Source organism: Danio aesculapii, chromosome 19, assembly GCF_903798145.1.
Source record: "Danio aesculapii chromosome 19, fDanAes4.1, whole genome shotgun sequence".
Lineage (NCBI taxonomy): Eukaryota > Metazoa > Chordata > Actinopteri > Cypriniformes > Danionidae > Danio > Danio aesculapii.
In genome coordinates, this window is record NC_079453.1 from 8,821,398 (window position 1) to 8,837,112 (window position 15,715).

Sequence of the window (15,715 nt, forward strand, 5' to 3'; positions counted from 1 at the left end):
TACCACGGCAACCAGTTTTCGCACACACTATGCGGAAGGTTTTGGTGTTCGCGTGTATATTATGTGTTGACATTTTAATAGTTTATATGTTGAACCTCGGAGAAACTTTGCTCAAGTCTCCAACAAAAGGTTTGGACTATAATCTGTTACGCCAATGGGCTGAATCTGGATTGCGGTGCACGCTGCTGTACGCGGGGTCTACTTTATCTAAAGATGCGGCAGATCCGTTGATAAGAAGATGGATTGCAGTTCACTGTTTTATCGGTTCTGTGTACGAAACCGGACGCTTAGCGTTGTTTAACAACTACCGCCTTGATAAATTCACTGTGTGGCTTGTCGGTACAGTGGCTGCTGCTTTAGCATGTCTTTTTTGGGAGATAACATTGCCTGACAGGAATGAAGGGAGTAACGGTAAAGAGCGCAAACAGAGGGCTCGAGTCCTCTTCATCCGGGTCATCCGCTTATACAGGCCAGATTATATATTATTATTTGGAGCTTTTGTCTTTCTGGCCCTAGCTGTGCTATGTAAGTATTAGCTTTATTTACTACACTAAAACTACAATCTAAACCTGCTTTTGTAAAGCTCTTGTTATGTTTTCCAGGTGAAATGTTCATCCCACTTTACACAGGAGAGGTGATTGACATCTTGGGTTCCCATTACCAGTGGGATAACTTTAGATCAGCTATCATTTTCATGGGATTGTTTTCATTAGGAAGGTTGGTATTAAATAAAATTTGAATTACGAAAAAACTCTATATAATATCAGAATTAATGCTTTTTTTTGTTACTCTCAGCTCTTTCAGTGCAGGTTGTCGTGGAGGCCTATTCATGTGTGCAATCAATAGCTTCACTTGCAGAGTCAAGGTGCAACTGTTCGGATCTCTGGTCAGGCAGGACATTGGCTTCTTTGAGACCATCAAGACAGGTAAATATACACCAATTGCAAGTGCATATATACACTAATTCTCTTGTTGCAGACTTCAATAAGAAGCATTGTAATTTTCATTCTATTTCTACTTAATCTGTCTTTCAGGTGATGTCACCTCTAGACTGTCTACAGACACTACTCTGATGGGCCGGGCTGTAGCCCTGAATGTCAATGTTCTTCTGCGGACACTTGTAAAGACATTAGGAATGCTGTATCTGATGGTGAGCCTCTCCTGGAAGCTTACACTACTGATGCTGATGGAGACACCACTGACAGGCTTACTGCAGAACATATATGATACACACTATCAGGTAAGGTGCAGATAAAAACATGAAGAATGATGGATAATCATTTATGCACATGTGAGAATTATACCCTATATATATATATATATATTCATGCATTCTTTAGAAGCTCTCAAAAGAAGTTCAGGACTCCATGGCACAAGCTAATGACGCTGCTGGGGAGGCAGTTTCAGGGATCAGGACAGTAAAGAGTTTCAAGACAGAACTTGGTGAAGCCCGTCGCTATGATAGCCGTTTGATGGAAACTCACAATCTGAAGACCCGACGGGACACAGTCAGGGCAATTTACCTGCTAATTAGGAGGGTCAGTATTTGTTTATTTTCTCTGAAGGAAACTTTCAATACTATATTGCTTTTATATTGATAATTTCTTCTTGACATTTGTGGTGCTTGCAGATGACAGAATTGGGAATGAAGGTGGCCATGCTTTACTACGGGAGACTGTTCATACAGTATGGACAGATGAGCACTGGGAATCTGGTTTCTTTCATTCTGTATCAGCAAGACCTTGGAGATAATATTAGAGTAAGTCTGTTTACTTTAAAAGAGAGGTTGCTTAATAAAAGGGTCAAGTAAAGTTGAACGACCCTATCAACAGCAATAACAAAATAATTTTCAGCATGATAAATATGTGTCCATCTCTATTCCCAGACTTTGATCTACATCTTTGGAGACATGCTGAATTCAGTAGGGGCTGCTGGTAAGGTGTTTGAGTACCAGGACCGAAAGTCTGAAGTCAGTATTGATGGAAACCTGATGCCAAAAGATCTGAAAGGACACATCAAGTTTCAGAACCTCACCTTCTCGTATCCCAGAAGACCCGACCACAATGTGTTAAAGGTAGTGTTTACTGACGAATCACATTACCTGATGCATGTCAAATATTAAAATGCAATTCCCTAACCCTTCACCTGTTTCAAAGCTGTTTGAGTTTCTTTCTTCTGTTAAACACAAAGCAAAATGCTGAGATCCATTGACTTGAATAGTAACTTTTCCATTAGAATTCTTCAAAATATCTTCTTTTGTGTTTAATAGAAGAAAGAAACTCATAAATGTTTAAAACTGTATGAGAGTTAGTAAATGTAAGTAAGAGTAAATATGCACTGCAACTCTCTTGTTTCCACCAAAACTGTTCATCAGGGTGAATATACGTGGCCAAGCTGCTATAGTCAAACCTTTGGTCACTCATGCTAATGCCAAACATAGGTTTCAAAGGTGCCAGCAGAGAAAATATTGGGCTATAGACAATGTAAAACATGTATTGTTATTTGATGAGTCCACCTTCACTGTCTATCCCACATCTGGGAGAGTTACAGAACCTCACCTTCTCGTATCCCAGAAGACCAGACCACAATGTGTTAAAGGTAGTGTTTACTGACGAATCACATTACCTGATGCATGTCAAATATTAAAATGCAATTCCCTAACCCTTCACTTGTTTCAAAGCTGTTTGAGTTTCTTTCTTCAAAGGTGCCAGCAGAGAAAATATTGGGCTATAGACAATGTAAAACATGTATTGGTTTTTGATGAGTCCACCTTCACTATCTTTCCCACATCTGGAGAGTTACAGTGTGGAAAAGCCCCAAAAAAGCGCATGACCCAGTCTGTTACATGCCCAAAGTGAAGGAGGTGGATCAGTGATGGTTTAGGTAGCAATCATGACATTCCCTTGGCCCAATATTTGTGCTAGATGGGCACGTCACTGCCAAAAACTACCAAACCATTCTGGAGGACTATATGCACCCAGTGGTTCAAACATTGTATCCTAAATGCTGTGCTATGTATCAGGATAATAGTGCACCAATACACACAGAAGGACTGATGACAGAGCAGTTTAATGAACATAAAAGTGAATCTGAACATCTCCCATGGCCTGCACAGTCACCAGATCCAAATATTATTGAGCCACTATGAGGTGTTTTAAAGGAGCGAGTCAGAAAACGTTTTCCTCCACCAGCATCACATAGTGATCTATTCTGCAAGAAAAATGGCCCAAAATCCCTCTGCCCACAGTGCAGGACTTGGATCTGTCATTGCCAAGACAAATTGATGCGGTATTGGCCATAGGACACCCCACATCATACTGATGAATTATTGTGGTCTAAAACCAGGCATTTCAGTTTCATTGCCCAACCCCTGTATATATATTTTTTTTCTGAGAGGATAAGTTCGCAAATATATCATGTATGCCTATCATGTGAGATTAAACAAGAAGTTCAACTGTTCATCTGTATCATGAACTATACATAATCTATTCAATACATAACATTTTAAGATTTTGAATAACTTACCATAACTTTTCACATGTTTCCAGGACTTCTCTCTGGAGCTGAAGCCGGGTCAGATGACGGCTCTAGTGGGAATGTCCGGTGGAGGGAAGAGCACCTGTGTGAGTCTGCTGGAGAGATTTTATCAGCCACAGCAGGGACACATTCTGTTAGATGGACAACCACTGCAGGACTACCAACACAAATATCTGCACAGCAAGGTGACTAATTTGAAAGAACATACTACTACTCTACTAAAGATCATTCACTATCTAGAAGTCTACTTATGAATAGAAAAAATATATATAATACCAACTAATGGATCTGCAAATAAATCTCTCTCAGGTAGCGATGGTGGGTCAGGAGCCTGTCCTTTTCTCTGGTACTGTAAGAGACAACATTGCCTATGGTCTGCAAGGCTGCTCAATGAAAAGAGTGAAGGAGGCTGCAAGCAAAGCCAATGCCCATGCCTTCATCTCCAAACTGGAAAAGGGATATGACACAGGTAAATAAAATTAATGCATTATTCATTCAAAAATGTTGTCTTCACTCATCAAGATTCTTATGACATGACTTCTACATGCTTTTGAAACTCCAGAGTATAGTTTATTATAAGAGTGGCACGGTGGCTCAGTGGTTAGCGCTGTCACCACACAACAAGAAGGTCACTAGTTCGAGTCCCGGCTGAGTCAGTTGGCATTTCTGTGTGGAGTTTGCATGTTCTCCCGTATTTGGGTGGGTTTTCCTCAAGGTGCTCCGGTTTTTCCCCCACAGTCCAAAAACACGCAGTATAGGTGAATTGAGTAAAATAGAAATTGACCATAGTGCATGAGTGTGTGTGAATGAGAGAGTGTATGGGGGTTTCCCAGAACTGGGTGGTGGCTGGAAGGAATAGTTGGCGGTTGGTGGAATATATGGAATAGTTTGCGGTTCATTCCGCTGTGGCGACCACTGATAAATAAGGGACTAAAGAAATAGAAGAAAAATGAATGAATGAGTTATTAGGGGTGTCAATATTAATTGTTTCTTTGGTGCAGACTCAGACAATGCAGTATCAGTTTAGTAATAGATCATAACCGGTCATTACAAACGTAATTAAAACCCTCCAACTACTTAAAAACATAGAAACTGCACAATTTACTGCGTGTTTGCTGGACGGTCTTTCACATACACTGAAGTTACAGCAGAAGCCCCTATTTCATTGGGATTGAGAAAATAAAATTTTCATTTCCTCTCGGCTGTTACAGTGATAGTTGTGGTTCCAGACACAAGCACGTGTCTGCAAAGTGACTTTTCTCCACGATGTCTATCATGGAACAGCTGTGATGTGTTGGAGCCAATTGGAACCCTTTCTGTTGAGCGTGTGACTAATCATGGGTGTAAGAAATCGCTAGACAACACTCGAGCGGAATAATATTTACGTTTATTTACTATAAATGCTCATGTTGTTCTGTGCATGTACTTGAGTTTTTAAAAGTACAGGTTCATATATCTCACTGCTTGTTTTAAAAGAGAAAAATTGTATTATAAATAATATATAAATATATTTATACATATTAAGACAAGAATTTTTGTGCTATGAAGTTGAACCGAATCGATGGCATGATAATTGGAACCAAACCGTGAGACCAGTGTAGGTTCACACTGCTAGAGTTTATCATAATAAGTGCTTGGTGTAAATACAATGGTCTGTTTGCAATCTAACCATTAATAAACTTGCCTTCCCTTCCCTTCACAATTCAACTAATGTGGTTTTGACATTTGAATTATTTTTCCTTTGCTGTCTATTTATGTATACTTTATCCATAAGACATTTAGCCAGCAGAAAGAAAGTTTAAAATCATATTCACACCCCAATAGGATTTGTCCGACCCCCTCACTGGTGTATGATGAACTACGTTCACACCTGTGGTTCAGTTCATTTGTTTGAATCAAAGACAACAGATAATATTCTGTAGAACATTTCTGGGGTTTTGGTTTCTCTTGAGACCACTCGGGTCCAAACCAGTTGAAACAAACCAAATAAAAAAAAATAAAGAAAACAACATAACTGCGCTGGTTGACTTTATTCCTGGTCATCATATGTTATATAGCTGGTAAGCATCAAAAACTTTGAATTTTTAGAATGACTTGCGGATCCAACTTGAAAACTAGGTTTTAATGCACTGCAAATGACATCGCAAGTCACTCCAAAAGTTTGTCCATGAGTTACCATCTTACGCAATGCAGCTTATTACGGCAGCAGGTTTAGTCCTAAAATGCGCAGTTCCTTTTGCAGTTGGGTCTGTTTAGGTTCAGATCTTTTTTCACGACAAACTTTAAAATAAGTACAAAGACCACCTCTTCAAAAAGATGTGCTAGTTTGGTCCACTTTTAGTGCATACTGATGTTCAACTGCTGCATTCAAACCTGCTCAAACAAACCGCAAGAAAACATGAACATGAACTCCAGTGCGATTCCATGAAAGTCCTTCCTGTACTCAACATTTCACTTACACTTAATTTTTACATTAAAATGTCATAGTAAGGATGATGTTTTGAATGTGTCATTTTCAAAAATGTTGACTATTTTAAACAGTCATGTTCAAAGGACTTTAATACAATTGGTTGAATTCAACACTGTTAATAGTCAAATGTGGTTTCTGAAATATTTATAAAATGCATTATTTGTCATAGTTCTTGTAAAAGATTTAAATGTAAGATTTTCAAATGAAGAATTTTTTAGTTTTTTTGTTCAGTTTTAGAAAGCAGCACAGTACAATTTTTGAAATGTGAAGTTTATTTCTAAACTAATTTCGAGGATCACGTGATTATGATTGTTCTCAGCTGCTCCCGCATCAACTCATGATTGATTCTCCAACCAGATGATTCCTAACTCAATATAAATAACCAAAATTTTCTTATCTCAATATCTTCATCTTGAAGAATCCCCCTCCCCCACTCCCCCTCCATTCCAGATGGGCGACACGGCGGCCCAGTGATTAGCACTGTTTCCTAACAGCAAGAATGTCTCCCGGTTAAAGTCTCTTCTAAACCAGATAACATTTCTGAGCAGAGTTTGATTGTTTTCCCCATATTCACGTGGTTTTTCCCCAGGTTCTCCGGTTTCCTCCCACAGTCCAAAAAACATGCAGCCTAAGTAAATTGAACATACCAAATTGATACCATAGCCAAGCTCTTAGCTCCTCAGCAATCCTATATCTGTCATTAGCCACTGGCTTGCATGGTTCAGGATCTATAGAGCTGCGCATCGTTGGATTTGCTCTTTAATATTTAGACTCTCAGTAGTGATTATTAAACCACACTGAACTGAGCTAAACTGAACTGAACTTAAACACTAAAAACTGAACTACACTGTTCCTATTTACTATGACCTTTTATGTGAAGCTGCTTTGACACAATCTACATTGTATAAGCGCTATACAAATAAAAGTGAATTTAATTGAATTGAATTAGCCAGAAATAAGCTGGGGGGATTTTATCGAGATCTACCTGAGCTCAAACTCCCCTCTCGCCCTGCAAATGGGAGGCAGCCCAGTGCTCAAGGATCTCATAAGCTCAGGGCTCTCTCCCGGGACAGCATGCCAAACAAGCTTTATTATCAAGCATCAGCTAAGTGTGAACTCTTAAAAACACCATGAACATTCAATTCAAGAACTTTCAAGGACCTATGTTTGTTTTTAAGTACTTTCCAGGCCTTGAATTCATGTGTCTGAAATTCAAGTTCTTTCAAGAAGAGTGGGAACCCTTGATTTTAGAATTCCTATATGGTTTCTGCCTGGGTGGTTTTCAACTCTGCTTTTGTAGTCACTCTATTTTTTGTCAAGGAATTTTAGATTTTTCCTCTAGTCATAAAAATCTGGTCTTGCTTTGTCAGATGTGGGAGAGCGTGGTAATCTACTCTCAGGAGGTGAGAAGCAACGCATCGCTATCGCCAGAGCTCTGATCAGAGAACCTCAGGTGCTCATACTGGATGAAGTGACCAGCTCTTTGGACACTGAAAGTGAACAAATGGTAAACTACAGCTTTTCAGTGTAATCACATATACATATGCCTTTACACAGACCTTGAGCTGGCAATCAAACTCAGGTCGCCGTAAACACCTCAGTGTCATGTGACAACACACTAACCACTAGGCTATTGGCACCGACTGATATTTTTATTTATTTATTATTTCACAGGTTCAACAGGCTTTGTCCTGCTGCCCCACCCAGACACTGCTAGTGATTGCTCATAGGTTGAAAACCATTGAGAGGGCGGATCAGATTGTTGTGATTGACAGTGGGGAGCTGGTGGAGAAAGGCACGCATGAGGAACTGATGGAAAAGAAGGGAAGCTACTATAAGCTGAGGGAGAGGCTCTTTAGTGATGATCACACAACAAACCAAGACAAAGAGAAATCTGATACCGTAAAAACACAGTAGGCCATGCTGAAATGCTGTAAATAGGAACTTACAAGAGGGCAGTGGTGGTTGAAGTACATAACAAATTGCTACTCCAGTAGTGTGTGTGTGTGTATGTGTGTGTGTATGTATGTGTATATATATATATATATATATATATATATATATATATATATATATATATATATATATATATATATATGTATATGTATATGTATATGTTGTGTGCTTCAGGGATGAGGGAGGTTAAATGCAACTCAATTAGAAATAAATTATTTCATTATCCAGATTTCAACTATGTCCTATAACTAACTAGACTCCCTTTTGGCATAGGAAACACATACAGTAGTTGGAAAAAGTTTATGGATATTTAAAAAAGACATTTAAAAGTATGGGAAATGTATGCTTTCCCCAAGATAAAAGTACTCTGATAAAGTACGGACACTTGAAAAATGTACTAGTTACATTAGTGAAATGAAGGTACTTTATTACTGTCCACTACTGCAAATAGGGATTGTGATACTCCAAACATCTTCAATATTTATCACTTTTCAGTTCTCTGTATTGTTGTTTTAACAACAAAATGTCAAAAAAGTACCACTTTAAATCTGTTTGAGGTTATAATTTGTGAATATTGTGAAATGTTAATAAATATTGGATTACTACTAATCTGTTTGTGACTGATTTTAATAATTAACTGTTAACTTTCAGATTGCAGTGTCCTCATTACATTGTCATGAATGTCTGTTCTGTTTCACCCCCCCTCCCTCCTCCCCCCTCCCAATTTACATAGTCCAGAATTTGGCCAGAATTTGTTTTTAATACGTTTTAACAGATTCCTACTTGGTTTTCTTTAATGATGCATGATAATAAATTTGCATTTTAAAAATAAGTATTTTTTTCATATTTCTTTATTCAAAACCTTTGATCTCATAACATTATTTATAAAACTAATAACCTATAGTTTAAAGCCACATTTCTAAATAAACATGGTAAAACAGAATGATAACTTTGACAAAATTGTAGGAAATATTTATGTTGCATCAAAAAGTTCTGTTATGATCACCATCCGACAAGCTAGTGCAACAAAGATTAGTGCTTAAAATGTCACTGAAATGCAGTATTTGAAACTTATAATTTAATAGAAATTGAGGAGAATAACTGCAAAAAGCTCCACTTTGTGAGAAAAAAAACCCACCACGTTCAATAAGCTGGCTACTGCCTTGTATATAAACTTGAATTAGTTAAAAGGGAATACTATTCAGAGGCAGTAAAAATGAAATGGTTGCGGAATAAATGTGGTGGTGCACAGTTGGTTTATGAAATCACGTGATTTCTTTGAAACGCCAAAGCTGCCAGTCTGGTTTTCTGGGTCTCTGCCTGGCAGCAACTGCTTTCTTTTCTTTTTTTTACTAATCTGTTTTGAATACATTCTGTTGATGCAAATTAAACACCACAAATACACACAACAATATAGGTAAATGTTAGTTATTAATACATGTTTGTCAAAAAACATCTTTATAATGTTTTAAGAATTTTAAATAACATGATTTATAAATGTTTTGTACATCATTTTAACTAAAAGTAACTAAAGTTTCTTCACTTTAAAAAAAATAATATATATATATATATTTCATGCCATCACTAAACCTAACTATGCCCATAAAACTATCATGACCTTCTCTTAAAATCCCAAATACATGGACATTGGTATAAATCTAAATGCAGATGCGAACTAATTTTTTGATTCTGACGAGGACAAAATTTTTTTTACACAAGCTGCTTTTTAGTTTTGACACATTTTATTTTGGTCTGTGTAGCCACCAAACAAGTTAACCCAGTTTCACCGGAAAAGTTCCTGTTGTGGTTTTACTTATGCATCATTACATTTGGCTTGGTGTATGGCTGTTCCTCTATCATGCTGTTTGCCCAACCCAAAAATACAAGCGAGTTCTGGCGTCCATGTAATAACACTACTAGCGGTTTACTCCTTCTGATTATTCATACCTTCACAGTCTCTTATGTATCGGTTTTTATACTCTTACGAAAGCATGCTCCTTGCTGTAATTAAAATGGATTTACTTTAAATATGCTTTGAGTTAGCATGTCCAGTTTTCCCCAGCTTTATTGTAAAAGGTCATTGGAAAGAGATTGGCTATGAATGAGTTAAATGTTTGCAGAATTATAGATACCAGCGAAGGTGCACAATTGGATACCATGTGACTTTCAGGAAATGCCCAGGTTGTCAGCAGGGTTTATCTAGCCGAGCGCTTATTGGCAGCACCATTTTGTGATTGACGGCCATTTTGTGATCTGGAATGATGAATTAAGGTGATTATGAAAGGATCTCAGTGAAAAACGATAGTGAAAAGAGATCAGTTCAGAGAGTGATAGTGTGGATAATATGCACTTATTCGTTCCTTTCTTGGGCTGAGATTTGACGGTTTTTTAATGTTTGCTGCTAGTGATTCTAAACCCAAATTATAAATCTAAATCTATAATACTTTTAAGAAATTATTTACAATTAAAATATAGGAGGATTTTTTCCTTTAGCTCCTCGTTTGGTGTCTTGATCTTATTTTGCCCTAAATATTCAGAGTGCTGCGATATTTATAGATCATCTTTGGGTTGAGACATTGTCTTGCTGGAAAGTCCCTATTGTTCTTGTTTTGCTAGTGATCAGTTTATCTTGATGTCAGGTTATGCCATGATTGCAATGTTTTATCACCCCCTATCGGAAAATATACAGCCGAAAAGAGATGGTACGGTGACATTATAGCCACCATTACATGATAATGCCTCAATGTCACTGCCATTGGATTACACAGTGAATAACTTTTTCAGATATACAGCTGAAGTCAGAATTATTAGCAGAATTATAATTTTTTTTTTTTTCACCAAATGATGTTTAACAGAGTAAGGAATTTTTCACAGTATGTCTGATAATATTTATTCTTCTGGAGAAAGTCTTATTTGTTTTATTTCGGCTAGAATAAAAGCAGTTTTCAATTTTTAAAAGCCATTTTAAGGCCAAAATTATTAGTCCCCTTTAAGCTATATTTTTTATAGTCTACAGAACAAACCATCGTTATACAATAACTGCTTAATTACCCTAACTTGCCTAGTTAACCTAATAACCTAGTTAAGCCTTTAAATGTCACTTTAAGCTGTATAGAAGTGTCTTGAAAAATATCTAGTCAAATATTATTTACTGTCATCATGGCAAAGATAAAATAAATCAGTTATTAGAAATGAGTTATTAAAACTATTATGTTTAGAAATGTGCTGAAAAAATCTTCTCTCCGTTAAACAGAAACTGGGGAAAAAAATAAACAAGGGGGCTAATAATTCGGGGGGGTGGGGGCTAATAATTCTGACTTCAACTGTACATGCATATTACATATCTCTCTAATGCAGCAGCTATTCATCTTTATTTTCTCTCCCTCAGAAATAATATGTTTTTACTTTGAACACTTTTGAAATTGTTGGAAAGTAACCTAACATGTGGATTTACTTCATAAATGAAAGCTGACTAAAGTAAGTGAACTGTAACCGAAATTTTAGAACACAAAATGGACGATAGGAGAGTTATAAAATGTAATAAAATGCCTGGCAGGTTTTAGGTACTTTCTTAGTTTGACCTCAAACATCCTACATAAAAAACATTATACTTTTAGATCAAGCCATGTAAAGAAATTAATTATTTAGTTTCTCTTTTACAAGGGAGTTGTTCAAAGAGTTTTGTTCCTTATTGATAAAGTGTAAGCCTTTGACTTACAGGAAATGCCTTTCTTTGGCGAAGATTTTAATAATGTATGCCCGAAACAGGAAATAAACATTGCTACTCTCATAAAAAATAATACGATCCATTTAGAAGCATATGGAAATGCTTTCAAATAAATAATATGATGTAAAGGTTCATATTTGAATGGCATATATGCAACACATATAACTAAATATTACAAACATGGATGTTTACATATTTTCTATAAATACATTAGATAAAATTATGTTAACATATGTTCATATATATATATATATATATATATATATATATATATATATATCATATATATATATATGAACATATGTTAACATAATTTTATCTAACGTATTTATAGAAAATATGTAAACATATATATATATGTTATTTGAGTTACTGTTGCCTTTCTATCAGCTGGAACCAGTTTGGCCATTCTCCTCGGACCTCTGGCTTCAACAAGACATTTGTGCCCACAGAACTGCCGCTCACTGGATATTTTATTTTTTTCTGAATATTCTCTGTAAACCCTAGAGATGGTTGTGCGTGAAAATCCCAGTAGATCAGCAGCTTCTGAACTACTCAGACCAGTCCGTCTGGCACAAACAACCATGCCACGTTCAAAGTCACTTAAATCATCTTTCTTCCCCATTCTGATGCTCGGTTTGAACTGCAGCAGAGGAACCCTGTGTAAAAAGTTGAAACATCTTTGTGTCCTATGATGTGTACCAAAATATCCTAAGGGAGAATGCCTGGCCATCAGTTAATGACCTCAAGTTGAAGCAAACTGGGGTTTTGCAGCAGAACAAACCCAGCGCAGCTGCAAGTCCACCTCTGAATGGCTGAAGAAAAACAAAATGAAGACTTTGGAGTGGCCTAGTCAAAGTCCAGATCTGAATCCTATTGAGATGTTGTGGGATGACCTCAAAATGCGGCTCATGCTCAAAAACCCTCTAATGTGGCTGAATTACAACAATTCTGCAAAGATGAGTCTTCAAAACTCCTCCACAGGGCTGTAACAGACTCATTGCAAGTTATCGAAAATGCTAGATTGCAGTTGTTGCTACTAAGGGTGGCCCAATCAGTTTTTAGATTTAGGGGGTAAACACTTTTTCACACAGAGCTATGTAGTTTTGTGTTTTATTTTCTCTTAATAATAAAAAATGTGATTGCATAACGTTGCATATATGACACATATGTTTTACGCAGCAGATGTCCTTCCAGCCGCAATCCAACACTGGGAAACACCCACACACACACATATATTACGGCCAACTTAGCTTATACAATTCCCCTATACATGGCGACGCAGTGGCGCAGTAGGTAGTGCTGTCACCTCACAGCAAAAAGGTCGCTGGTTCGAGCCTCAGCTGAGTCAGTTGGAGTTTCTGTGTGGAGTTTGCATGTTCTCTCTGCGTTCACGTGGGTTTCCTCCGGGTGCTCCGGTTTGCCCCACAGTCCAAAGACATGCGGTACAGGTGAATTGAGTAGGCTAAATTGTCCGTAGTGAATGTGTGTGAATGTGTGGGTATGGATGTTTCCCAGAGATGGGTTGCAGTTGGAAGGGCATCCGCTGCGTAAAACACATGCTGGCCAAGTTGGCGGTTCATTCCGCTGTGGTGACCCCAGATTAATAAAGGGACTAAGCCGAAAAGAAAATGTATGAATGAATGAATGTCTTTGGACAGTGGGGAAACTTTTGCACCTAGAAAAAACCGACGTGAACACGAAGAGAACATGCAATCTCTACACAGAAATGCCAACTGACCCAGCCGGGGCTCAAACCAGCGACCTTTTTTGTGTGACCTTCTTGCTGTGATTGTGCTACCCACTGCGCCTCCATGACGCCCTTGATATATATGATGTCCCTAAAAATGTTTTAAGAATTGGTTTCAGCTAACTTTGTTTTATCTGAAAAATAAACAGATTTCTCTGACCACTTTTAAACTGACCTTGTTTCATATCACATAATCAAAGCCAACACTCCCTAATAAAACGAAAGTTTCATTGTTTTATGACTCTTGTATAGAGATTCAAAACAGAAACAGATTGTAAATAGATTCAAATTGCTATCAGTCAGTATGTATATGAAAACATTTAATAAATTAATTATTTTTATCCATCAATTTTCCTTCGGCTTAGTTCCTTATTTGTCAGGGGGTCACCACAGTGGAATGAACCGCCAACTATTCCAGCATATGTTTTACACAGGGGATGCCCTTCCAGCCGCAACTCAGTACTTGGACAAAAATAATTATTTTTGCACAGGCAACTTTACTCTCAAAAAGTTTCAAAAGGTACAGTTTCAAAACATCAAAAAAGTTCTAATAAGCATATTAAAAATATTATTACGCATACTTCATGGAAAAAATAAGGTAAAAGATTTTCCTTTTCTTACTGGCATACATTTGAATTTTATTTTGGGCAGTTTGGCAATAAGCTAAGCTATCAAGTAATATAAAACAACATAAAATTTAATTGAGTTAGCATGTATAATTTGCTATTTAAGTAGATTTTAGATTTGTGAATTATGTACAATTATAAGATTTATTGTTAATAGTTACACTTGAAATGAAACCTGTACTATATTTTTGCAAGCAAATGTGAAGATGTTAACACTTCACAATTTACTATAACTAAAGACCGAAAGACTGTCTTTTTTTCACCTAGCAAAGGAATACTGTAAAATAAATAAAGGGCGCAGTATACAAAAACCCACAGTATGAAAAAAGAAAGAGACTGGCTATGAAGGAGTTAAAAGTTAAGGAATTTTGCATGCCAGAGAAGGTGTATAATTGTTTTTTTTTAAACCATGTGACTTTCATGAAATACCCAGGTTACCAGTCCCGAATATCTGAGCTCTTATTGGCAGCACCATTTTGTGACTGCCAGCCATTTTGTGATGTTATATAATAGTGTGCCAGTTCAGGTGACAGTGAGAAGATCACAGTGAAAATAAATCCTTTGCAAGAAGAAAGTGGACATACACATCCTGATGTTTAGCAATTTTTTCAATGCTTGCCGTTTTAAAACCATACCATTATTTAAAAGCTGCCTATAATACAATCTAGTATTCATTTTTACTTTTAGGGGGGATTTTTGTTTTGCAACTCAAATTAATTTCCCCTAGATGTTAAGAGTGCTGCAGTATTTTATAGATGATCTTTGGGTTGAGACATTGTCTTCCTGGAAAGTCCCTATTGTTCTTCTTTTGGTAGTGCAGGTCTGTTTAGTTTATACTGCCTGGTTAAGCCATGACTGTGATGTTATGTTTTATCACCCCCTATTGGAAAATATACAGCTGGCAAGCAATGGTACAATGATACCATGGCCACCATTACACGGTACTGCCATAAATAACTTATTAAATATCACAGTGAGTAAATGTTTCGAACATACATGCATATCACATATTTCTCGAGTGTATTAACGGTGGCCCTCATTATTTAACTTTTTTTTATTCTCTCATTTAAATAAAAATGCATTATGTTGAACATGTCTGAGTGTAGTAAACCATAAATTCATAAATCAAAGGGAAATTTGATTTCTTAATAATATATTTTTGCTTTCAATTAAATATTTTAAATTGTAACTGAATTTCAGGACTCAAACTGCAAGGTGGAAGAGTGATGAGATATTGTAAAATACCTGCAGGTTTTTAGGTGCTTTTTTAGTTTTGCCACAAGCATGCTACAGAAAAAAAGAAAATACGACAACCGAAACAAATGATACAACAGCTCACACCAAGTGTGTCTATAACATCCTTTTTTTTGCCTCCACGAGTCCTGACAAAGCAGTTGAGAGTTTCTCGTGTATTCTGTTGGTTTGATTGTATAACCACGCCACCACTGGTTGAATATCACATGCCAAGCCTGATGACAACATTCTGGAAAGTACCGAGCCAAAACCCTTTCGCTTTCTTTTCTGGCGATGCCACGCCAGAGCCAAGCTTACAGTCCAGAGACTGTGGGGGAGGGAAAACTGACTGACCAAAAAATTTTTTAACTGCTTCAGTGCAAAACCTATGAACTTTAACCACTGAAGTTATTTTG

The 15,715-nt window shown here is 37.0% G+C and overlaps 1 protein-coding gene across 1 annotated transcript; it reads left to right on the forward strand.

The window, feature by feature from the left end:
- tap2a (transporter associated with antigen processing, subunit type a) lies at window positions 1-7,944 on the forward strand. Its single transcript, XM_056479970.1, is given in 10 exon segments — window positions 1-525; window positions 603-926; window positions 1,035-1,240; window positions 1,341-1,538; window positions 1,631-1,759; window positions 1,886-2,074; window positions 3,549-3,722; window positions 3,847-4,006; window positions 7,378-7,514; window positions 7,682-7,944. Coding segments are annotated over 10 exon segments (2,256 nt in total). The 5' UTR covers window positions 1-29; the 3' UTR covers window positions 7,925-7,944.
- The last annotated feature ends 7,771 nt before the right edge of the window (window positions 7,945-15,715 follow it).